Here is a 26,497-nt window from a genome sequence, read left to right as displayed (position 1 = left end):
CAGCCTCTTGGGATCACTCTAAGAAATAGTAAGACCTCCTTAACAGGGAGGCAACAAGCCAGCATTTGTAAAGCAGGTGTTTCTCCTTCCCTCTCCGTGACTTCTAGGCCTATTAATTGCTCCCAGGCCATGTTCAGTGTGTTCCAGTTATTAATTTAATTTGTGTGCCATGACAAAATGGTTTTGCAAAGGGTTTTGATTTGCTTTTCAAAATTGGAGAATTATAATGAACTGAGGAGAGTATAGGACAGTACTTAGATTCTGAATATTTTCATCCTCTGCATCCCCAACATACCTCATCTCCTCTCTATCACACACACACACACACACACATCCATGCACGTGCAAACACAGACACACACACACCTCACAGCCTCTCCTCTCTCCCTGCAGCTGTGGCATGTCTGCAGGGAGGAAAGAAAGGCCCAGATCCCTGAGGCGAGGATGGGCTGATCTATTACATCGAGGCACAATTGCCATACTTCTCAGATCCTGGCCCCTCATACCTCCCAACTCTGTCCGTGCTCCCCCAGCTCTCAGCCCCCACCTCCCTGTTGGCAGAGTGCACTGTGCCACCTTTACATCAGATGGAGAGGAAGTGTTCGTGGGGCGTCTGCAGTTCTGTACCTTGTAGTCTGCTCGTTGTGTCTTCTGGTTGCAAGGGAGGGTTTGCGTGAGCAGCATGTGATACCGAGTCCGGCTGGGCCTCGCAGGCAGGCTGCAAAGGGTCAGCTACTCGTCTTCTCCGAAGCAGGCATCATTTCCCCGGGAGTCTGAGCCAAGTCCTCCCCTTGCAGGGAGCAGGGCGGGAGGTCTGGCTGTCCTGCAGCCACAACCCACGTATTCCTGTTCTGTCTGGACAGCAGGACACTTGCTGAGAAATTAATGGTTGGTTGTCAGGGGGCACCACGTCCCCAGCTCCTTTCTCCTAAACGCTTGCTATACCTTCAAGTGCTCATAGACAGTGAACCTTCTTTAAAAGAGTGAGAGTTTCCTGAAGGCAGAAGTGGTTTCCTTAACTCCTCTGGCCCACCACAGACACACAAATATTTGTTCAGCTAACAAACAAGGAAATGAATAGAGAGGATGCATGGTCTCTCTGGATAAGTTAATTGCATGTATTTTATTTAACAAGCATTGTATAATACTGTCTCTGTGCCAGAAACTGCTCAAAGTGCTTTTTTAGATATGAACTCATATATGCCTATTATAAACCTTGCAAATTTGACACTGCTAATACCCACCCCCTTTTTTTTTCACATGGGGGTAGTGGAAGGACAGATAGCTTAAGTAACTCGCCCAAGGCCAGGCAGCTAGTAAGGAGATTGGCTCTAGCCAAGCAGACTGACTCTAGAATTTTTGCTCTATGCCTCCTCACTCTACTTCCTCTAATCCTAAGTGTTACGTTCCTCTGACCCAGACCAATGCACTTGAATAAACCTAGCCAGGGAACAGGCATACATAGATTTGAGTTCCTGAATCCTACCTATCAGAATTCAACTCTCAAAAGACATGGCAAAAAGGTTTTTAGACGGAAGAAGGATGGTCAAATTATTTTATTTTTACCAGGAAAAACAGATTTCTTTTCCTTGAGTTCTGTAACATATAGAGTGCATTTTGGGGTGTTAAAGAAGCAAAAAAAAAGGGGGGGGTAGGAAGGAAAAGAGGGAAGGCGGAGAATGAGGGAGGAAGAAGGAGGAAAGAGAACGAGCCAGCACACTTTACTTAACCTCCAGCGCAGAAACGGTGTCCGCAGTCCGGAGATACGTGGTTTTTCATCTGCCTGTTGCTTGGCACAGTTTCACTGCCTAGAAGCCTGCAGAAATATTGGAAGTCAAGATCCAATATAATAATTGGCTTACAGATTTGAAGAAGGATGGGCAGACTTTCCCATTTCCAAGATACATTAGCCCAGCTCCCCCTCTGATAGACGGGACTGGCTCTACGTGTAAGCCATTTTCTAATCAAGTTGGCACACTGCTCACGCTCGGACGGGGTGTAAACGGGCAGCTGCGGAATCTCTCTGCTGGGGCTGGGGCTGCCGGGGGAGGGGCAGGGTGGAATTTCTCTTGCTGATGCTTGATCATCCTAAGTCCTTCCTTCAATCACAAGAAGGAGCCGACCACCTTGAAACAAAATTCAGCTAAACCTTAAAGTGACTTCTACTGGCGGAAGACTCCCAGAAGGTATTTGTATACCCCCGTGCTTCTTTGAAAGTGTGCACCATTCGTGAATTATCCTCACGAATAATTCAAGCTATTATCCTAGCTTGACGTACCTAGAAAATGTAACAGGAGTGCGGAACCCGGTGATGACGGTAAAGGAAACTTAGAAGATCCAGAGGTTTGCACAAGGCAGCACAGCAGAAGACTGGTAAGAGAAGGTGCTAGCATCAGTCAGATCTGAGTATGGATCCCATCTCTGTCCCGTAGCTACAAGCCATGCCTCTGGTTCCAAATCACATCAGTGTGCAAGCCCAGTCCTCACAGGGTTGCTGGTAATGCTAACGTAAAACAGAAAAATTGAAAAACAAATCTGATCAGAAAGCACCACAAAGGGATTGGTGGTCTTTGGGGGCCAAGAGAAGAAAGTTGGTCTATCACATAGAAAAACAAAAACAAAAACAAAAAACAGAACAACTAGAACTCCACACTGGTTTGCTGCTCTCTGTCAAGAGAACTCATCTTCAATCAGGATGGTATAAACTTTGTTAGGGGTGATGGAGGCAGGTTTGCTGAAACAGTCTTAGGATGATGTTCGCTCTAAATGACCCTAGGTATTTTACCTAGACTAATATCCTAAAACAATAGCATCACTTGGGTACGAATCACTAAATAGCATCGAGAATGTATGGTGAAGTGTAGAGGGGTATGGGATCGGCAACAGGAAAAACTATCAGATATCCTCGCAATTTCGACAACAGATGGAAGGAAACTGGAGAGTCCTGGCAAGTGTAGACTGGTGACTTCTCGTAAGTCGACAGCTCGCATCTGGGGAGGCTTGTCAGAAGCATGGTTTGTGAGTTTATTAAAGAGGAAAGCATGTCAGGAGACTCGTGTATTGGTTCATGCCTGGTGGTTTGGGTTTGAGCGACCCCCCGCGACCCCCCCCCCGCACAGCAAGCTTTGTCTCAGTTCTACCCATGTGGCATTGTTTCTAAATGTCTGCATGGAGACAGAAAGGGCTGCTTTTTGGTTACAGGGGTGCTCTGGTCTGGAGCTCCTCTGTGCATTGAGGGTGTGACTTTTCCCATCTCTCTTACAGATGAAAGAATGAGGCAGAGGAAGTGTATTCATTTCCTAGGGCTACTGTAGGGAATAACCACACCCTGGGGGTCTTCAAACAATAGAAATTTGTTCTCTTGTGGCCTGGAAGGCCAGAAGGCGGAAAGGTGTGGGCAGGGCCAGCTCCCTCTGAAGGTTCCAGGGGAAGGTCTTCCCTGCGTCTTCCGGTTTCTGGTCCTTCCTGGTGTTCCTTGACTTGTGGTCGCATCTCTCCATCTTCACCCTCTTTTGTCGTATGACTTCTTCTCAGCGTGCAGTTGTATGTGTCCTTTCCCACTCTCTTATGTGGGGGCTGTCGTGGGTCAAGGAACCACCCTAATTCATAACCATCTCATTTCTATCCCTCCCTAACTTACACCCGCTAGCACCCTGTTTCAGATAAGGTCCCATTCTGAGGTTCCAGGTGGACGTGAATTTGTGGGGGACACTCTTCAACCCACTGCAGGAATTTATAGGGTATATTCATGGTCCAGCAATTAACTGGCAGATCAGAACCGAACTCCCCTCTCTCTGCCTCACTTCCCCCCTTGATCTTAGAGGAAGTGATCCGGAAAGAGAAAGGGCTCAAATCCATGTCATTTGAGGCAAAGTTGAGGCAAGGTGGGTATTTATCCTAAAAAGAAGATACTTGAGAAAGGCGATTATGGACGCGCAGCAGAGCAGTGGCCCAGAAAGGGAACGTGTTTGGTCTCGTTTGGGCTGGGAGAAGCCTCACTCGGTCTGTGGGCTGTTGCAGAGCCAGAGCTGGGGGGGCTGTGTACGTGGCAGAGCAGCTAGAAAGCAGATGACCAGCGGCTGTACTGTAAGGTCCAGAAAATGGGCCCGCAGCCTCGTTGCCTGGCTCAGATCCCAGCTCTGCCGTTCTCTTTCTGTGTCAGCTGGGAACGGGCGGCTTAACTTCTCTGAGCCACACACTAGGGAGGAAAGAACCATCAGCCTCATCCACTGTGATAAAATGCATGGAAAGCCCTTAGTTCAGCGCACCTCACAAAGCCAGCCCTTAATGAATGCCCGTTATCATGAGACCTTAAATGCTCCACTTTTCTGTGCCAGCAAAAGGCATCCCATGTGTCACCCGCTGCCCAAAGAAGGCAGGCAGCTTGTTTCCCGCCTGGCCGCGGTGGTCCCGGTGTGCCTGTCTGGTACCCCTGGAACCTTAACACCTCACCCGCGGTGACCTGGAGTTCATCTCCTCCTCATTAGTTTAATTACAGAGGCTTTCCCCCTCTTCCAGCAGCACTGCCAGTGGCTGTGAAGGAAGGTTTCAGCCAAGTTGACTGGACAGACTTCCTCATTATTTAAGGCACTCATTACTGAGTCTAGAGTGGCTTCTCGGCGGTGCTCCGTCCGGCGAAGGAGACTGGCTCTCCCTTGCTTCTGTCCTCTGTGGCTGCCAGCAAGTTCTGGGTGGCTCCTGTTCTCCTTTAAGTTGGATGGGTTCGTTTTTTGTTTTTTTTAATTCTTTATTTTTATTCATTTATTTATTTATTTATTTTATAAAGACTTTATTTATGTATTTGAAAGACGGAGATCACAAGTAGGCAGAGAAGTAGGCAGAGAGAGAGGAAGGGAAGCAGACTCCCCACTGAGCAGAGAGCCCGTTATGGGGCTCAATCCCAGGACCCTGGGATCATGATCTGAGCCAAGGGCAGAGGCTTTAACCCACTGAGCCATCCAGGCGCCCCTATTTTTATTTTTTTAAGGAAAGATTCAAACCTACGGTCATGAGCCAGTTGCAAATTGGCCAGCTTCTGGCTGGGAACAGCACCCATGCGGAGCTTTTTGATGTAGGTCTGCTAGAGGAGCATTACTTGCCCGCTGCCCAAGCTCTCCGAGGATGCCCTGCTGGAATTAGACCTGGTATTCCTGAATGATGAGGGACTTACTTGTTCATTGTTAAACAGGATTATCCTTGAATTTCACCCGCCATTGTGTTGGTGGTGACAGAGTTTCCTTTCACGTTCTCGAAGGAACCCTGGCTTCGGTCCATGTGAACTGAAAATGCTTTTGATGTCCCCTGAGGCAAGCAGAACCCCTGCGCTAAACCTTCTGTAACTTCCAAGCCCCCCAGTGCTGTGGTCGAAAGCAGGCCCTGCATTAGTGGAAGGAGGCTCTTGGCCAGTGTGAGACCTGCTTCAGCTGGGAAGGCGATGTGAGTCAGCAGAAATGACACAAAGTGGCCAGAATTCAGTTCAACCAAGAGAGCAGAAGCACCTGCTGTGTTCACCGGCTTGAAAGACCCCTGCCCTCTGCCCTCTCCTTCCGTCCTCAGGGCCGGGCTGGTTAGGGCAGTGAGCCTGCTTTGGCAGCCTTTGGGTGCCTACCATACGTGAAGACAGAGTTGAGCCACCGGTGGAGAGCCCCCAACTCTCCTGACCTCAGTCCCTTTCCCGATTTCATGTGTGTGTGAATCACGTGAATCACCCGGGGTCCCAGACAACATAGATTCTGATTTAGTGGGTCTGGGCTGGGGCGTGGGATAACCGCCTTTCTAAGTTGCTGCTAGATGATACCGTGGACCAGACTTTGAGTGGGATATGCAAAGGTCCTGTAGGACAGTCCAGGAAAAACTGTACTTGGGATCTCGCACTTCGCATCTCCTTCCTCGCCCACGATTGCCCATTCAGCTGCGGAGCCGGCCCATTTATCCTAGTTAAAGGGTTCTACTGCTCCCTGTGATTATTCCTCATGATACTGATTACGTTATACACTTAAATTAAATAAAATGCACCCTATTGAATGCACGGCACACAAAAAGAATATTTATTTGAATATTAAGTACAGATAAGACTTCCCCTGGGATTATTTCACAGCGCATTTACAGAATTTAATTGCAAGGTTTTCCCACTCAGGTTCCTTCAGAATGCTCCTTGTGAAAATATTTTCTTTCCGAAGGTAAAGCTGTGCTCTGTTGGTTTATTATTATTATTATTTTAAATCTGAAGAGCTCTCTGAGCTCAGTCATTACTTCCAGCGTCTAATTAATACTGATGATGACAAAGCAAACAGCCAGATGACCTAGATTTTCCTTTTAAATTGCCTGCAATTTACATGAATGCCTCCTCATTGTTTCAGAACTTTCGTGAACCGAATTCTTCCAGTAAAGATTCTTTAAGTTGAGGGGTTAGAAGCGTTCATTTTTCATGAAGCATATATCTTCCAGCACTCCTTCCATTAAGCTTTCCAGGAAGAGTGTGACTCTTTCTCTCTCTCCCCCTCTCTCTCTTCCTCTCTCTCTCATACACACACACACAGCAACAATAACAACCACCACCCAGGCAACCCTTTCAGACAACTGAACTGGAAAATTACAAAATGAACACTCCTCAAGCTTCTCCAGCTACAGGATTGTTCCCATTTCTTAAATGATGACATTTTGTAAAGTCGCAGAACTCAGGAATGGTAAAGACCTCTTACAGCTATGCAAAGATTTCTTTAGAGGCAGATAGCAGCGTAGCTTAGGAAGCCAGCCTCTGGTTGCCTCTGGTTGCTCACCTGAGCTGCCTTCGACTGGAAAGTCATTTATGCCCCTATTTCCTTGTCTGGAAAATTGGTCCAATGGGACTTCGTTCACTTTGCTTTTTTTTTTTTTTTTCCCTGATAGTACGGTGGTTGTTACATGATTTATTTCTGTTGACATACTCTACGATCTATGGATAGGAACTTTTCACGTCGTAGCACCAGACTTCCAGAAGCATCAAACACTTTTCAAATCCTTGGGTTTCTGTCACTGTGCTGTGCACTGGGCAGACCCAGTCCATTGTCAACCTATAAATAAAAAAGAACAAATAACAGCAACAGCGGCCGATAGACTTTGGATAAAGTTCACTTTCTTACAGTGGAAAGACCCTTATTCGGTGCTTTCTGGGTACCCAGGCACTCTCTAATTGCTTCACAGATGTTAACTCATTCGGACCTTGCGATGACCCCTTTGGGAGTGTGGGCAGGTCCGGGTGAGGAATTTGTCCAAGCTCCCTAAACTAGTAAGTCGCAAGGTTGGGAGTTGGACCCTTGGAAATCTGGCTGTTTGAGTTTATCCTCTTAACCGCTGCATTTGAGATGCCTTTCAGATGTCTCTCAATTAACATGATCAGGATGACTGCCCAGATAAGGCCAGTGGCCTGTGTGTCTCTGCTGAATCTATTTAATTGGGATGCAGATTATAAAATTATCAACTTGTGATAGAATTATCATTAGAGCTTTGCAACATCTAACCAGAAAGGGCCGGGGTGGGGGGGTGGGAAGAACTTCAGTTAAAATGTCTTAATGCAAAAATGTCTTGAGAACATATATTCATCCCAGGTAAGATGGTGTGTAAGTGAGTGGTGTGTACATCACCCTCCTGGTTTTCCCTCCCTCTTTCTCACCTCTGGATGTGGAGAGGGGGGCCACAAGAAGTCTGTGGTGAGATACCCCGCTCCGTAATCAGAGCTCTCTGGCTATAAGGTAATGATGGTCCTAGGAGACTGGTTCAGGGAAGCATGCCAAGCCCTTTTAGTTCCTCAGGACATTTTGGTGAGTGTTGTTTGAATTTTCTTGGCCTGAGCAAGAGGTTGGGGAAGGAGTTGGGGGGGGGGGGACAATTATAACCCTTGATTGTGAAGGAAAGGAATGATGATTACTTCTGCGTCTGAAACAAACAGAAATCATCTTCCTAATAACCACAATTGTTTCCTCCCTCCCTCCTCTGCCTCGGTTCACAAAATACCTTATTAAATCTGGAGAATAAAAATGTGCCTGGGGTAATGGTTTATTATTAGAATAAATAACAGGCAATATGTCCCCCCACCCCCACCCCACCTTGCAAGTTGTTGGATGCAAAGATGTTTTCTGGTTGTTCTTGGAAAAGGGTGTGCATGTGTCCGAGCAGCCGGGCCTCTTTGTGGCCAGGGGACCGCCCTGTCACTTGGAGGCCTGAAATTAACAACTCGAAGAGACTGCATCCTTTCAGGAAGCAGATGGATGCGGGAGGCTGAAGGGAATCCTTGCCAGGTGCTGCTTGTGGCTGCCACCTCTTGCTAGGTGTTTGTCTATTGAATCTGTCTGCCTGGATGGCTTTGTCTCAGACCCGGGGGCCCTGCTCTGTTGCTAATGGGGTATTTAACAAGTGGGTGCATGGCAGAGGAAGTGTAAAAAGCATTTCTCCCTAAAGAAAACAGCTCTTTAAAACCCGTTATTTGAGGCTCATTCAGGTTCTGCAGGCATCCTGACCCCTGACTTCCTTTTAATCAGATAACCAACACTTGGGTCTCCCCAGTGACTTACATCTGGAGCAGTGCCTCTTTTGCTAGAAGTACCAGTATCATCAAAATGATACAGTTTTACCAGGAACAGCAGGAGAAGAAGTACTCACTGTTCAATGTGTAGTGCCTGGCACGTACCATGCCGTAGGTCATTTAAGTGCCAGAAACCCTCGGTATTTTTGAATTAAGGACAAGCTTAATAAATTATCCCAAGCATTGTTAACCATCAGTTAGATAGGTTAGAGCTTTCAGTCTTTGGGCTTATCCGTTCAGGGTTTTACATAACAACAAACCCATTATTCTTCTCCCCCTCTGATGAGTACTTAGCCTTGCCAAGCTCTTTTCTCCTGTCCCCTCCGCCCCCGGTGTCTCCCCTCCAAAGCCAGCTCCTGGACCAGACAACTAGACTTAAGGAGCCAATTTCTAGTCCTCCCCAAGGCTGAAATGAAATTGTTGAGGGAGAGATGAGTGGACTTCCCAGGTTGTTCTCTCAAATGCCTTTTTTTCAATTTATACAACATGAGCCAGCATCGAGTTAATTAATCATGGCTGACTTGACTCATTGTTGTGACTTTTTGTTTTCATTTTTTTTCAATTGATTATCCCTCGCTTCCTTTCCTGAAGCCTAAGCAATTACTACTTCCACACACTTTTTTTCTCCCTTATACCGAAAAAACCAAAACCAAAACCAAAACGAATAAACAACAACAAAAAAAACCCATCCCAAATCCCCATAACAAATGAAAAAACCCAACCACTACAAGTGATGGGCTCTGTATTTTCATATCTGATATAAACGGGACTGTCTGGCTGGAATCAGAGGACTCACATCGCTGTGGGATACATTTCGAAAGAGCAGCGAGCTTTATTACAACCAGTGCAATGGACTGCATTATATTCAAGGATTTGGGGTCTTCCTAAACTCAGATCTCTAATAAACATTTCATGTAAGAACCCAGAATTAGAGTAGGCAGACCAAACTTTCTTTTTATTTTTTTATTTTTCACATTTCCACAGAGGAGAATACAAACGCAACTATAAAATGTTCCTGAAAAATTGGACTTGAGCTTTTCCTAGGACGGTCACCCTTGGTTTACCCTTCCGGTGTCTTGGAGAGTTATTGACAGCTACCATTAATTGAGTACCGACTATGTGGGTAGGTACTGGGCGAGACCTGGGCTTGATACCCTACATCCAACTCCTCCTAATGGAATTAGGCTTGTTGCCCTACATCCAACTAACTCCTAATGTAATTTAACCATTGCAATAACTATAAAAATCAGATTTTAAAAAATTATATTATTATGACACTATTCATTTGAATGTACAAAAGCACTGAGCATTCATTGCAAGAAGCTGAAATAATAGAACCCATGATTATGAGAAATAGCCTTTCTACTTCTTTATCCCCATTATTTTTCTCATTCCCAGGACATAAGTTTTGTGTTTTTGTTTGTAGTTTGGTGTTTATCATTCCAGACTTTTGTCCATGTATAAATGGGGAGATATATATATATGTGTGTGTGTGAGTGTGTGTGTGTATGTGTGTATTTATATACACACATATGTATGTATACACACGCACACACACAGAGCTTTTTAAAAATTGGATATTTTTTAAAGTGGTTCGACTTGCTTTGTTTGATTCATTCTTTCATGGACACCATTTCATATCTATAAATTTCTAGTGAAATTTCTAGTGAATCCATAGTATTCCATAGTATAGATCAAGGGTTGGCAAATTATGGCCAGAAGCCAAATGCAGCCCACATTTTTCTGAAAATAAAGTTTTATTGAGACACAGCTGAAGCCATTCCTTGACACATGGATTTTGCTGCTCTCTCGCCACAAGGGCAGGACTGAGTAAATGTAGCAGACTCTATGGCCCTCGGAGCCAGAATTATTTACCATTTGACTCTTACAGAACAAGGTTTCCCCAGCCCTGTTAGAGGTGAACCACAATTTACTGAACCATTTTGGTACTGATGGACGCTCATATCTTCTTCTCCACGGCCCAGGTCTGTGGTGTGAGAAGTCATGTCCTCCCCTCCCCATTCTTCCCTCCATTCTGTGCTCCTAGCAGCGGAATCTCTGAGAGAAAGGAAATGCACATTCTGTGTTGTGACAGCTGCCACCTGCTCCCCAGCAGGTGTGTACCAAGTCACGCTCTAATCCATGTGCCTGACAGGGGCCCATTTACCCAGCCATCTTAAAAGGATAATATCAAACCTTTAAAAATTTCAGGGCAGCTATTGCCTATATATATTCATATATGTGTATACATATATACACTTTCTTTTTGTGTGTGTGAAAAGGAATCTGAGACTCCGAAAGTGTCATTGTTCAGCCAAATTCCCACAGCCTACAGGGAGCAAAGTCAGGATTTAAACCCAAGTCACTGGCCTAAAAATGACTTGGCCTTCTGAAAACCCCTGGCCCTCTCACTAATTCTTAATTTCTAGTATTAAGTTAAGCAATTTCTAGTATTTGTTGAATTATTCAAATGTGCCAGGTGATTGACTTAGTACTTTACCTGGATATCTTATTTTGGGCTCACAAGAAAATTAGACACCAGGTAGACACCATGTTATTCCCATCATACAGATGGGGAAGTTGAGAATAGGGAGATGATATAATATGGCTAATATTATGTAGACAGTCTGCCATGATTGGACTGAAACTGTCTGATTCCTGAGCCTCCAGTCTCCACTGGGGAAGAAACTCAACCTGCAAAAGGACCAGTGGACTGTCATCAGAGAAATCTGATTTGGTGGAAAGTATCTCAGTCTACCCTCATTCAGCCACAAGGAGCAAAGTATGCAGATCTGTGCATTTATGGAGCCCAACAACATAGTCATTTTATGTTCTATTGAAGACAACCACCGGTATATATAAACAGTATCATGTCAGGCAGAGCAGCAGAAGAGCACTTGCTAAGGACAAATGGGGCGCAGACTGGGGATGGGTTAAAAATGTGGGTTTCTTTGGTTGGGGTTTATTTCCTTGATACTGGGAGCTCTGCACTGCACTGATTCAAAAAGGGGCTTGAGTTGAGCTCTCTGGATGGCAGTTCCCTCCCGAATCCTTCCTCCCTTTATAACTTCTGAATGTCCCTCCACCTGTTTGTGCCTCAGTTTCCCCATCTGGAACATGGAGCTGAGGGTACGGTCTACTCACGATGGGGTGAGCGTTAACCACGATCTTCCTAAAAAGTATATAGCACCTTTTTTTGGTGTGTCCTAAAAATTAATGTGAAATTTATTTTACTAAAAATCAATTAAAATCATTATTCTCCCGTTAGCACAGTTAATATGAGCAAAATGTAAAGGTTGTGTGATAATAATGTACCTCCCTAACCCCCATGCCCCAGTCCAGGGTACTCCCTTACTTGTCCTGTCTTCAGCTGTGCTCTTTGTAATATCCTCTTCCCAAATCCTTGGGTAGTTCTGCCCACCCAACTCATATTCATCCAGTGAGGGTCAGATGAAGGACTCTATCTCTGGAAACACCTGACTGATGCCTCGCTCAACTACTTTTCCCACACAGCAGACTGGGTTGGTGCCGCTCATTTGGGTGCCTATGGGATCCCCCTTTATCACACTGGGACCTGACACTATAATTTCCATTTTATTCATCTCTTCCCCGTCTTTGGGATTTTTTTTATTTTTTATTTATTTATTTTTTTGGAAATTCACCACGTATCATTGATATCTGCATCCCTTCCCATTACACAGTGCTTGTCAGATAGTGGGAACTCAGAGTACCCCTGTGAAATATATACAAGAATCCTGAAATGCATTAAGGAAAAGGCAAACTGTAGAATTCACCCTAGGTCATTTGGAGCACATCTTCATAGGGAATATCATCTTATTTCAGAAGAATGTATAATGACTATGAAAATGGAGAATTTGAGAAATGTATGTAGGTACCAGCTGATTTGATGTATTGAGTTCTATGTTGCTAGACTTCTTTGGTGCTTTTCTTCTGGATAATTCACAATTGCCCTGAAATTTGGAATTTCTACCATAATATTATTTCAATCAATCTACCCATCTATTTATCTATTAATTTATTGTGTCTTATTTCTTTTGACTTGTACTTTTCCCAGTGTAACGTTTTGTTTTGTTTTTGAGTAGTGGTCCAATTGACCTTAATCTCTCCTCACTGTCCTATTTTGCTTGACTCTTCTGCCATATTGAATTCCTTGCACTCCATAATCTCACGGGGATTTCCACACATTCTCTTCTCTCCTTGAAAGGATTTTGTTTAATTCATTCTTTCTCTGGATCTGTTTTCTAAAAAAAATAACGATGACAAAAATAGCGCATTTTTTCAACTCTCTGAAATAAGGTGGCTGCACATCTTATTCATTGTAGCTAATGTTCCCTGTATTGTAATTATTATTTTTATTGCTTTCCCCCCCTTAGTAAGCTCCAGAAGACTTTTGTTTTTACTGTTGCATTTCTAGTACCTAGAACAGTGTCTGATATACAGAATATACAGTGTCTGTATGCACTTCTTGTTGGATACATGGAGGAATGGATGAAAAGACAAACGAATGAATAGATTCCAAAGACCATCCTGGTCTCCAGAAGAAGAGATCCGAGTAAGACTCAGTTCTTTCCCTTGTAGATCCAGTCTGATGTGTGGGAGGGGAAATCAAACTAATAATAGGGTCAAGATAAAGCGGGGAGAACTGATAGGAGAGAGCTCAGAGTCCGTAGAAGATGAAAAAGGCTGAGTCTGAGAAAGATTCTTCGGCCAGGTTGGCTCAGTGAAGACAGGAGATGGAAGAAGGTGAATCCCTTCTATTAAACCTCCCGTTCAACCAGGAGAGCAAAGGGTCTTGTGCTGAAGTTTATTGCTTCAGTTTCTAACCTTTCATAAGTGCTTACCTGGCAGCCCTATCAAGAGTGGTATTTGGTTCTCTGGAAGCATCTTAAAGGAGCAGCCCCAGATCTCTTACTTTCCCTTTTTCCATTTAGGCTATAAAATATATTGGTTCTGTGCATTACTGCCATGAGAGGGGGGAAAAAAATACTGCACGTTAGTTTCCAAATGAAATGACATTTAGTGTAGTGTACATTTAAGATATTTTTCAAGGTTGGCTTTTAAAGAGTGCACTGGAGGGGTCTTTCTTCATAACAGATGATGAGAATTTACAGGTGCCTCTTGTCCTCTAGCCCTCTCTCATCACGGTGACGGGAAAAATATTGAAGAGGTCTAGCAGTAACTGGGGAGGCTTCAGAGCATCATGACCCCCTGCCAGATCCAAGTGTTGTGCGAGGAGCACAGTCTCGGGCTGTGATGGGACTCAGCCATCTTGCCCGACTGGCCAGGTTCGCTGTGTCACTTGGTGAAGAAGGGACGGGGAGCAGCCCAGTTCCTCAGAAGATGCTGGTGTTACAGAGTTGACTTCCAACCAAAGAGGGAATGGCAGAAGTAGGCTCTGTTAGGCAGCGGGTAGAATGTGGTAGTGAGGACATCCAGTTCACAGAATATTTATGGGATCAGACAGGAACATGTCCCCAAAAGAAGAAGTAGGCTATTGTTACTAGAATAACGGCAAAAACAGGGTCATCTGGGTGGCTCAGAAAGTTAAGCGTCTGCCTTCAGCTCGGGTCATGATCTCAGGGTCTTGGGTTTGAGTCGTGCATCAGGCTCCAGGCTCAGTAGCCTGCCGCTCCCCTGCTTGTGCTCACTCTCTCTCTCTCTGACAAATAAACAAATAACATCTTTAAAGAAAAGAATATTGGCAAAACAATATGGAATGCCATGCAGGAAAAATTAAAAAACAAAAAACAAAAATGTAAAAAAAAAAAATGTCCACTGTACAAATGACTCAAATGCCCTTTTTTGTTATATCCCAATCTCGTTTTCCTTGGGGCTCGATCCCAGGACCCTGAGATCATGACCGGAGCCGAAGGCAGAGGCTTTAACCCACTGAGTCACCCCAGGTGCCCCTGGCTTTTTTTTTTTTTTTTAAGTGGTTCCTCTAAGGATTACAGTACATTACAGCTTCATGGCAGGACAACATTGCTATTTTCATGGCTACTGGTGAATTTTGCATTTGATACGCTCTGTAATAGGAACATTATAATGTGGCATCACACCACCTTGTTTAGGTCAGTAAGCTCCTTGCTTTTTAATTTTTTAAAAATTTTTATGTTTTTTTAGATTTTATTTATTTATTTGACAGACAGAGACCATAAGTAGGCAGAGAGGAAGGCAGAGAGAGGAAGGGAAACAGGCTCCCTGCCGAGCAGAGAGCCCAATGGGGGGCTCCATCCCAGGACCCTGAGGTCATGACCTGAGCCGAAGGCAGAGGCTTTCACCCACTGAGCCACCCAGGGTCCCCTCCTTGTTTTTTTAAATGTCATTGTGCTTCTGTGTTTGACAAACCCTCCCAGGTTTGAAGACACATGTTAAAAATATTGATCACGTTACTCGATAAAGCAATTTATTTAATTAATTAAAATGAAAGCTGTCACTATTACAATAACAATATCTGTAAAAGACACATATTTCTGCAAGCCACTGAACTAAAATATTTCCCAATTATCAATGTCCTGCATGACACAGAGCACGCTTTGAAAACCACAGCAAAGCATTAAGAAAAAAATATTGTCATCACTTTTTAATTGAACCTAGGTTTAGTTTTAGATTGAGATATGTGGCCTGCTCGAGGTAACTTTTAGATAAATAGGGTGAGTTTTAGGTTGGGAACATTTTGTTTTGTTTTGTTTCTGTATACAGATATCCAGCCTCGTTTGGTTTTGCGTATATCACATTTTGTTGTGGTGGTGGTTTTTTGTTTGTTTGTTTTGTTTTGTTTTCATTTTTTTAAAAGATTTTATTTATTTATTTGACAGATAGAGCTCACAAGTAGGCAGAGAGGCAGGCGGTGAGGTGAGGGGAGCAGGCTTCCTGCTAAGTAGAAAGCCCAATGTGGAGCTCCATCCCAGGACCCTGAGATCATGACCGGAGCCGAAGGCAGAGGCTTTAACCCACTGAGTCACCCAGGTGCCCCTGGCTTTTTTTTTTTTTTTTTTAACGTGGTTCCTCTAAGGATTACAGTACACATGTTCTTCACTTCTCTCGGTCTACATGGAGTCGATATTTTACCATTTCAGCTGGAATGTAGAAACCTCATTGACATATGTGCCCCTTTTCTCTCTCCATGTTGGGTTTATGTCAGGTACGTTGCAAACCTGGTGAGGCATTGTCATTTTCTGCTTCCAGCCATTACACATGTTTGAGAGAACTCAAGAGGAGGAGAAGGGTCTGCTGCATTTAAACTCACCCATATGTTGACGTTTCCGTGGCTCTTCCTCTCTTCTTGATGTTCCACGTTTTCTTCTAGTATTAAATTCCTTCCGTCTGGAGAACTTCCTGTAGCAATTCTATGAGAATGGGTCTGTTGGCAAGGATTTTTTTTTAGCTTCTTTAGTCTCTCACCTTCATTTCTTTTTCTTCCCTTTTTAAAAAAGATTTTATCTATTTATTTATTTGACACAGACAGAGATCACAAGTAGGCAGAGCAGCAGGCGGGGTGGGGAGGAAGCAGCTCCCAGCTGAGCAGAGAGCCCGATGCAGGGCTCCATCCTGACCGATGAGATCATGACCTGAGCCGAAGGCAGAGGCTTTAACCCACTGAGCCACCCAGGCGCCCCTCACCTTCATTTCTATTGGCTGTTTTTAATGGAATTACAATCCTGGATTGACACTTCTTTCAATGCTTAAAAAAACCATGTGCCACCTTCTTCTGGACTTCCTGGTTTTTGTTTGTTTAAATGAGAAATTGTAGTTATTTGAATGGTTCCTCTCTCACAAATAATGCATCATTAGTCTCTGGCTGTATTCAAAGTGTGCTTTTGTTTTATTATTTTCTTTGTTTTGTTTTTCAGTTTTTAGCTGTTTGATTATATCTAGATGTGAATTTCTTTGGGTTTACCTCTTTAGGGTTTGCTGAGCTTAAATTTATAGGGTTATGTCATTTGCCGAACACGGGGAATTTTTAGCCATTATTTCTTCTAACAATTTTTCTGCGGTAAACTCTCTTTATTCTAGAATTCCAGTGACATGAGTGTTATATCTTTTAGTATTATGCTACAGGTCCCTGGATTTACTTTTCTCTCTCCATTGTTTCGATTAGGTACTTTTTATTCTTATGTATTCAAGTTCATTGAGTTCTTTCTGCTCTCTCCATTGTACGTTTAAACTCATTCCCTGAGTTTTATTATTATCATTATTATTTTTTCATTTAGGCTATTGTTCTTCCAGTACTAAAATTTCCATTTGGTTCTTCTTTGTAGCTTCACTTCCTTTGCCAACACTCTTTGTTTGTTTGTTTGTTTTTTGTTTTTCATTTGCTTTCCTGTGTTTTTGCTTACTTGTTGGAACATTTCTAGAATAGCTGCTTAAAATCTTTATTTGACCATTTCAACATCTGTGTCATCCACATGTCAGTATCTCTGACTGTCTTTGCCCACGTGAGTTTAGGTTTTCTGGTTTCTTCATATGCCTAGGAATTCTGGCTGTATCCTAGGTACACTGAATATTTATGTTACGATACATCGGGTCTTATTATACCTGTGGAAACTGGTGATATTTTTGTGTTAGCAGGCAGTCGATCCAGTTAAATTAAAGCCGGAAGTTCTTACCTTCCTTCTGTGGATTTTGTTTCCAGTATCATTTCTGCTGTCAAAGACTTTCTGTAATAGTTGGATCTGTCCCACATGTGTGTGTCCCAGTGGCCAGTCTGGCTACCCGAGCAGTGGTCTGCCCAGTTCAGCTCGCAAAGTCTGTGGTAACTGTTGGGGTCATACGCAGATACGGGTAACTCAGGTGAGTGTCGAGTTCATAAAAGCAGTACATGGTATCATTTCCCCAAACTCTTTCCTTCCTTCCAAACTCTTTCTAGGATCCTCAAAGTATTTTTTTTTTAATTTCCTAGGGCTCCCCTTTCTTGTTCTCTAGCCAGAGAGCTGGTGCTTTTTTACCCCATTCTTGTGCTCCTATGATGAAGCCTGCCTTTGTGACCAAATGGAAGAGAGAACAGCCCGTGGGGATTTGCTTCCTACTGGGACCAGAGCATCTCACATCACAAAGAAGTTTTGTCTCTTCCAGATGTTGCGCATCTCTCTCTATCTGTATTTTGATGCTTAATCCTGGGCTCTAAGCCACCTTGAATCCATGCTAGGGGAGGGGGGCAGAACCCACCATGTGTCTAGTGGTACTTTGAATTCTCTCTTCTTGCCCACCCCACCTGCTTACCGTGCAGAGACTGCACTGAGTGGCGGGAGACCGGGTGAAGTGGGCTTCTTCCATCCTACCTTGAACCAGAACCTCCTCACCTGCTTCATTTACTATACTGTGGGAATATACACATAAAATAAAATTTACCATCAATGTAGGGACATTAAATACATCCACAATATTGTGCAGCCATCACTCTCTAGTGTGAGAACTTGATTTCATCTCCCCAAATGGAAACTACAAACCCCTGAAGCTGTCCCTCCTCATGGCTTCTTCCCCAAATCCCCTGGCCACGACCAATATGCTTTCTGTCTTCGCAAATTTGCACCACTTCATTTTTTAACAGTTCCTGGAGATAAAGTTTGCATACTATGAAGTCACTTATTTCAAGCGTATAAACCACGGTGTGTCTGTGTTTTGTATATTTATAGAATTGTACCCATTTTCTTTTGAATATTTTGGAATATCTCCTCCAGGTTGTTTCTTTTTTTTTTTTTCTGTTATCTTTCTTCTTTTTAGTGATCTCTTTTACTAGTTTTTCTTAAACAAAAGAGGAATTATAACGTGTGCACCTTTCTACCTTCTTTTCTCAAAAACTACACAGTGCCTTTTGAGCATTTCCCACAGTTTTTCAAAACTGTGGTTCCAAATGCTGCCCGTTGTGCCATCATACGAATGTACTAGAATTTATTTTAATATTTTCCCATTATTGTACATTTTAATATTTACAAATTTTTCTTTCACACATAATGCTGTAGCTAATGACATATAAATAAACATCTGCTAGTATCTCTTCTTATTTTTTAGGTGCTACTCTCAGAGGTCATTTTCTGGGTTAAAGGGCATTGGCAAAACACCGATTTATAGATTTGGGAGTTCTGGCATATCCAAAATAAAGATTTTTGTTTTTGTTTTTGTTTTGGAGAAAGTACAAAGAAGCTTTCAATACAAAATACATAAAATATACATCAAAAGTCAGTTCCTAAACCTTTTTATCCTTTAGTAAAGGTTTCAAAATCTTGCAATATACTGTCAGATGTAAGGATTCAGGGGTTGCTGCATTGGTTTAAAAAAAAAAATACGAGAAATACATAGAATCCAGTGTGACAGCGGACCCAGATTTTACTCCAGCTCACTATCTGTGCTGAAGGTAGAGTGCCAGTCCCCACAAAGGTAGAGTGGCCATTATATCACAGTCTGCCTTGTCACACCCACTTCACGTCTGCTGTCCCTAGCATCATCACTGATGCCACCTACCCTCTCCTCCAACTCACATCCATTTTTCCTGTTTGCAACATTAGTGGTCACTCTCAAGAAACATCCTTGATTTTAAGAAGTACATTTTGGTAAGGGGTGGGTCATCGAGGCATGGCGTATGTATCATGAATCTATCTTTTTTGAGCTAACGATAGATATCACAAATTCATCAGAATTTCTTTGATATAAGCATGTCCCCGGAATTCTCCTCAACACAGTTATAGGGGGACTTAACTACGGTATGATCAGAACTGGGCCATAAAATGGAGCCCATTTGCCAAGGCATGTAGGTGACACTGTTGATCCTTGACAGGGGGCAAGATGTCATGTGATGGCCAATGCTTAGCCCCAACCGTTTTGAGTGGGCTTTCAGTGAAGAGCAGCCTTAGGGCAAGAGGGACCTTCACATGGAAGGAAACCATCATCCCTGGGCAGATTTTGCCTCCCATGTCCTCTTCGGGATCTCTCTCCTCATTGTTCTTCAAGACTCTGGCTCATCCTAGCTGTATTTCTGGATCACACGACTGAAAATCCAAGTGAAGCTCTGAATGTGTAGACCTAAAGGAAAAAAATTAAATGTGTAATTAATTAATTCTGGGTCTGCTTTGAGCCAAGTGATTAGAAGCAACTTTCCATTTTCTTTCATGTTGTTTTTGTGCAGAACCTGCTGATTTCCCCCCCTCTTTTTCTTTCCTTTGTAGGTTTCAAGACAACAGATGAATTGTGAAAGAGAGCAGCTAAGGGTAGGTGCATTTTCCAGTAAAATACTTCCTGGTTCTCGTTTCTGTATGATAAGCAAAAATTTCCTTGTCTCTCCCAAGACACGGGTTTCTAAATAGCGGGCTTCTTTTTAAGACTGGTAGAGTTGAAAATATTTATCCCAGCTAATTTAGTATTGATTGAGCTGGTAAATACAGTATATCTTCTTTTGAAGTGCCATTATAGTAAATATGGATTTTTTGATTTAGATTCAGCAATAAATACTTCTCTTCTGGAATTTGTTTGACATCATTGTACTCTTTTTATGTACAACACGAGGTCTGAGTAATAACAAAGGTCAAAAGGATGTCTAGCTGCCTTCTTAATGTGAATACCAGGCTGTTTGCTGAGTGGCTAAAATGCTCTCTTGCTGTTAACCAGGATAGGTGAGCCACGAATATGTCAAGGGCATTTTCTAGGAGAATTCGAGTCCTACGTAGATCTTCTAGTTTTAGTGGCATTTGTGTATGTAGAAGAAAGAGACAGAATTTTAAACCTCGTATGCTATTTACCTTCTTAAAAATGAAGTTTTCTCAGTGCTCACGAGTTAGGGATAATAAGTGTTCCCCAGATGAGGGGAGGGTCGTTTGCTTATAAAGAAAGACAGCTGGTTGAACTTGTTCTCCTCATGGTATCATGGTTGATATCCTTCTTGGCGTCGATATGGTATTTTAAGAAACATCAGGATTTTCTCCACCCCCTCCCCCATTTTGTTTTGTTTTTAAATGCACTCCTGTTTTGGATGGATGGCTTTGAAATCATAATTAGCCCCGTTTTAATGTCGCTGATGGAAGTTGGCAATTTTAACTGGACAGTGTGCCTTATCATCGTGTTTCCATATTAAAAAAAAAAAACTGGAGGAATACACTGCTTTTGAAAGCATCACAGTGAGGTTTGGGGTTGAGGGACCATTGTGCTCGAAGGGATCTAATGCATCGGAATAATTTATTAAACCAGTCTAATGTCATTTATACACAGCCTTGTAACTTTTCAGAGCATTTACTTAATGCCGGTCTCAAGATGACAATGATTTGTAGAGTTCTTTCCATTTTACAATTGCTGTTGGCATCAGGTTTGTTAAATCCTCGTGTAAAACAGAGTCTGGTTGCATGGAACTGAGGAAGTGAGTCGTGGATGTCTTCTTTTATGCATATTTATTTTATGTGGTCTCCCAGCATGGCCCTCTCTGTTAACCTCTCATCTATACCCACTTCATTCCTAAGTACCTGTGCCTACATTAGCTGTGACTCCTTCGTGAAATAGCCTTCAAGATGTTTTAAGCTTTCCTGAGCTCTCTTATTGCTTTTTCCCTGCAGTCTGAATTACTGGTTCATCCTGGTAAATAATGTATTGCAACTTCAGATTTCTCTTCCTGTTTGGATGAGGACGATGGCCAGAACTAGGTCAGAGCTAGATAAAGAGGAATGCAAGCTTTTGTCTCCAGGATCCCTGATAAATTCCTCAGAATTAAGATAATCCTGAAATCTCTATTGCAAATGAGACTCGCTTGGCAAATGCGGGGCTCCCAAGGTAATGGAGCACTTGTGCGAAGTTTGAGGGGTTTATTATTTTGCATTGATGAGGACATTGTCAACAGGGGTGTGGTTTACGAACAAGAATGGTGCCCTCCCCTCTCTGTTGAATAAATTCAAGCAGGTTTGATACAATGGGTCATATAGTTCAGTCCCCGTGTGGCTCCAATAGCCCCATATAAAATTATCTCTAATACCATGAATTGGTGCTTTGTTTGTCGTTGCTATTACAGTTTTTGTTTTTATATCTTCAACTAATTTATGTTGTGAATCAATAGAAAACACATTTCAATTGATGGAATGCACATTTCTGTGGTTTAAAATTTAAATGATACCACAGGGAATGCAGTGAAGACTTCCTTTCTGGTTTGAATCTTAGGCATGCAGTCCCTTCCTGGAAGTCGCCCAGTTTTCCTGTGCACTCTGGCCCTCCACATCTGCCGGTATTTACTCTGTCTCTGCCTTGTCTTTCAATCCTAGCCGTGTACTCAGCCCCTCTACTACCTGAAAAGAGAACTTTCTTGATTAAGGTGATGGCATTATTTTGGGGATGGGGGTCCCTGGAAGAAATGTGTTTCTGATTTGAAATGCTAATACTTGGCCTTCTCAATGAAAGCAGTTTCCTTAATCTCAGTTTTTTCTTCTTAGAAAGAGAGCCAGTGGGAGAAAAACAGTTACCTGTTTAGTTACCATCACCATTTCAGAGTGTCTGCCTGCCAGCTACACTTTCAAAAGTGTGTTTTAAACACAGCAATCAAGCTGCGTTTCCAGATTTGCTGTACAAGATGACCAGACCGTGGGCATGTGGTCAAGTTCATATTTCTTCATTAGTTCATTCTGTTATGTTGTCAGAATTCAGGGATGCAAGCAGGTAATTGTAAAATGCATCCCTTTTTCTTGGCCTCCTGGAAACAGCAGCTAATGCAGAAAGGTACAGCTGCTCTTTCTGTTTTGTGTGTGTGGGCACTCTGTAGGGACTGGCATGTCCCAAACCTGCTCCTCTGCTTTCCTTTCTCTTTCTCACAAATTCTAAATTATTTTCTTTCCAAAATGGACTCCAAGGTACATGTTCTATAAGATATTATAGATCTGAAACAAATTCTCTGACTTAGCTAATTCTCTAATTAATTTTTTTAAAAGTTGAAGAAAGGCAAATTTTTTTTTTTTTTTAGATATCTGCAGGACTTCTCAGAGCCTTTAATATGCAAAAATGAAGTACAGGAATGTGGAAATAATATGCAGTGTTTTGTAAAATCATCTGATCACAGAACATTTTTGGATACAGAATACACTCTGAGAAACACTCCTAAAAATCATATCAGTTTTTAATTTTTTTCCCCACCTAGGATGTCATAGTCTATAAATACAGAAAAGCGATGCATTATTTAAAGTATAAAAACATGTCATCATTTCCCAATGCCAGGGCTGACTCGGTGGACTTCCGGTGTTAGCACAGTTGTTTGGAATCTCTGGACTTCTCTTGGCCTTTCTCTGCTTCTTCCAAGATGAAGGACAAGCGTCCCTTCCTCCCATGACATTCTCATTGGGAAGTAGGGGATGAGGAGGTTTTTCCTCATAGCTCTTGCATTCAGTTGGAGGAAAATCATTCTGGGAAGCCGCCTCTGTGGACGTTCTCTTTCACTGCATCGGCCAGTCGCTATGCCAATCACTCCTACTGTCCTGGGATCTCAGTGATTGGCTCTAACAGCCATGAGTCATCCCAGGGGACAGGCCCATTGTCACCTGATTGGAAACAGGATTTGTGGATCTCTTTGGTGGAATTACCCAGCAGAGTCTGCCCCAAAAGGAATTCGCATGGGCCCTGTCTGTCCCTCATGGTGTTGCTTCCTGCCAGCTCCTCCCAGGGCTCCCTTTCATCCCACACACATGGAGCCACATCTAAAGCCTCAGGAAGCGCCCGAACTCTGGCCCATGGAATTTCGTAGATGCTTTCTCTACCGACTTCTCACGGATCACATCTCCCCATTCTGCCTCTTCTACCCGACTAGGCCCTCCCTTTGTATTTTGCCTTACGTTCTTGGGAACGAGCCCAGATGCAGTCTTTATTCATTTCCCCTCAGCATCAGGTTCTGACGGTGCATTCACGCCAGCACCCAGCTCAGCCCCAGAGATACTGTCCGTGAGCCTCCTGGTCCCTGCTCTTCCCAAGAGAAGAGCCTCATTCTGTTCCTCCTGACCCCTCATCTGCCCTTCTCAGACGGAACTCACGTTCCCAGTGAGCAAACTACAGAGCGGAAAACCTGTTTATCCCTCCATCCCACGTTTTGGCTGAACCTTCCTCTGGGCTTGCATTTCAGATTGCCACTGGGTTCTGCTGGGGAGTCGATCCACCAGGGCTCACCATGGGATCTGTGCGTTAAGAGCTCCTGACTCCAGGGGCTGCACTTCCCACCTTGTCCGTGCATCACTGGTGAATGACGCCAACAGGTTGGGTAGCGCTTGTGGTGCAGGTACCATAATCCAGCCACCAACATTTACTTTTCTGGCATCTGGAATGACGAATGGAGAGAAAAATGAGGGAGAGAGAAATTATGTGACTTTAGTAGACCTTTGTCTCCCTCAGTGACCTACAAACTGGAAAGACGGTGTGGTCACAGGGTAAGGGAACGAATGCCCACGGTTGTTAGCATTCACATAAAATATCTGGTTACAGAGGGATCTTTTGTGCTATGAGCATCTGACGTTGGCTTGGAGACTGTTCAACATGTTTGATAAGAATCCTATGAACCAGGCAAAGGCTTGGCTCCTGCGTGGGTCTGTATCTGTTCACAGACCAAAATCTTTATCAGCAATATGGCAGATGGATACATGGGGGTCAGCATGGCATGAGGGGTAGTGAGGGGTGGTCTGGAGCTGTAGGGATATTGACTTAGGTTCATATCTCAGATCTGAATCTGCCCTACTTTTTTTTTTAAAGCTTCCGTTTCCCTGTGTGTAAGATCGGGATTCTTTCTCTCCGGATTGTTGATCAGATGAGATAACTTACGTGAAACAGTTCAGAAAAAATGTATGCCTCTTAATGAGCAGTCTTCGCTGTTGTCAATATAGTAGTCTTCCCAATGATTCTCTCATTCCTGTCCTACTAGCAATGCCAGGCAGAGAATACAGATATCCAGAGTATATCCAATCCCAGTCAAACCCCGACATTAAAAACAAACAAACAAAACCCTCAAAGGACAGGTTCCATAGAAGAAAAGTGCCTCTCACTTAGATAAGCAAATAATAAGGAATGATTCAGGTTAGCCCACACAGAAAAGGCATACAAACCAGGCCTCCCAGGGAGCTTAGCATCAGAAAGCTGTCAGAACTCAGTCACTTCTCTCTCCTTCCTCATCTTGATTTCTGCTGGTGGGCCCTCTCTGGAATTTTCTTTTGAGAAAAGGATCTCTCCCTTTTTTAAGCTTATGGCACCTTTCAGCCCCTAAGATATATGCTGCAGGTTCCTGCAAGTTTAGGAGCTGTTAATGCCTCCTGATTATACATTCCTGGAAAAGCCTTCTGATTGGCCCAGTCTAGCTCAGTGGTTCATTATGGTCCGATCAGAGGTGTCTGGAGAAGCAGGACAAATAAACCGCATTGCCCAGGGCCAACTACTGAGGAGACCTGAACATCAGGGAGAAAGTCATCGCCAGCTGCGTAAATATCCCCAAGGAGGTGTGCTGCACCCTCCAAACCTGGTGATCAGTGGCAGGCAGAGGATCCTGTGGAATCGGTGTGTTACACCCAGGGTCCAGCTCAGCATTTTGCAAAGGGCAAGACACCTACCCTCTGTGTGGTCCTCACAGATTTCAGGTGATGACCATCTAGTCAGTAAGAAAAGGGGGAACTACTCAGAAAGTGATTCCTTTCTCACTTCTCTCTCAGTCCTTTTTGTGTCAATGAGAAACTCTCAGTTGCAACTACACTGTCTTTGACAAGTCTCTCCCTGGTCCTAAGCCCTGTTTTTAACAGAAAGGGAGTGTGTGCCTCAGGCTTGGAGCCTGCAGCAGCCAAAACATCTATCTAGACTTTAAAAACATTGTTTGCAAAATATAGTGGTTAAGAATGAGGGGCCTGGAGCTAGGCCCTGCTGAGATGAAAATCTAGGCTGTAATTTACTACTTGTGCAGGTTACTGAAATTCTCTGTACCTCGAATGCCTCCTCTGGATAATGGAGATAATTGCCTATTTCATAAGTCTTCTATCTGTGTATGTGTGTGCCCCTGCAAACACAGATTAAAGTCACACATGCAGATGAGGATCTTAGAACATTGTCTGGTGTGGAAGAGTTTCTTAATAATTGTTAGATATCAATAGGTTTATTTTCTTCCCATTAACTCTTATTTATGACTGCTGATATTGGTTTTCCAATTACAGTGGCAACACAAAGTTTCCTTGGCAAACACATCTATTTAGGTTAAAAATGAGCTGCTTGAAAGACAGATATTAACGACATAATGTTACACAATGCCTGCAGTTATGACAAAAATTGTGACGTTGGAATGCAAATGACCGAAGTTTTAGAAACATTGAAATTGCAGTGCCAACCTTGTGAAAGATGGTGTCGAGCAGATCTGCATTATCAATATTTAATTTGCCAGTTAGAAGCAAGTTTCTCATTTCTGCTAGATACAAGAGTGATGTGGATTGCAGAATGCAAATTGCTAATGATCATCTTGGCTTAAACCCATTGCCTTCATTCAGGCGACAGATAATGAAACTTCCCTGCTGCCTTGGAAGTGAGCTATCAGCATCAGAGACACCTTTCCCCTTACCTCCCTGCCCCCACCCCCTCCTAAAGTCCGACCCATCCTTGGGGGCTGCTGAAGCAACAGGGAAGGGAACATAACCCCCCCCCCCGCCGCCCCAAGGCTTGATGAAACCTCACAGCATTCATGATTTTTAGACCACAAAGCGCCTGCTTCCATTCCGTTACTTATTCAAGAAATATTTTTTGACCGCGAACCGTATGCCAAACACAGTGCTAGGTAGTGGAGATAAACCAAAATCTACACACACCTGTGTTCCTGTGCCTTACAGCCTAGCAGAGAAGGTAAGGATTTGTCAAATAACCGTGGCAAAATTGAACATGTGAAACTGACAAATGCCTGAAATGAGGATGTTATATAAAAGCACATGGATAGAAGCAGCTTACCTGATTGAC

General features: G+C 43.4%; 1 protein-coding gene across 3 annotated transcripts in view; it reads left to right on the top strand.

The window, feature by feature from the left end:
* RBFOX1 (RNA binding fox-1 homolog 1) overlaps positions 1-26,497 on the top strand; it is a 1,454,978-nt gene that overhangs the window by 857,190 nt on the left and 571,291 nt on the right. For all 3 annotated transcript variants that reach the window (XM_045072277.1, XM_013055179.2, XM_013055184.2), the window contains one exon: positions 19,744-19,785. In XM_045072277.1, coding sequence (XP_044928212.1) covers positions 19,759-19,785 — 27 coding nt within the window. In that variant the 5' untranslated portion in view covers positions 19,744-19,758. The remainder of the gene's footprint in view (positions 1-19,743; positions 19,786-26,497) is intronic.

This window comes from Mustela putorius, unplaced genomic scaffold (assembly GCF_011764305.1).
Source record: "Mustela putorius furo isolate JIRA1106 unplaced genomic scaffold, ASM1176430v1.1 tig00004007_pilon_pilon_pilon, whole genome shotgun sequence".
NCBI lineage: Eukaryota > Metazoa > Chordata > Mammalia > Carnivora > Mustelidae > Mustela > Mustela putorius.
This window is presented reverse-complemented; position numbering and strand designations above follow the sequence as displayed.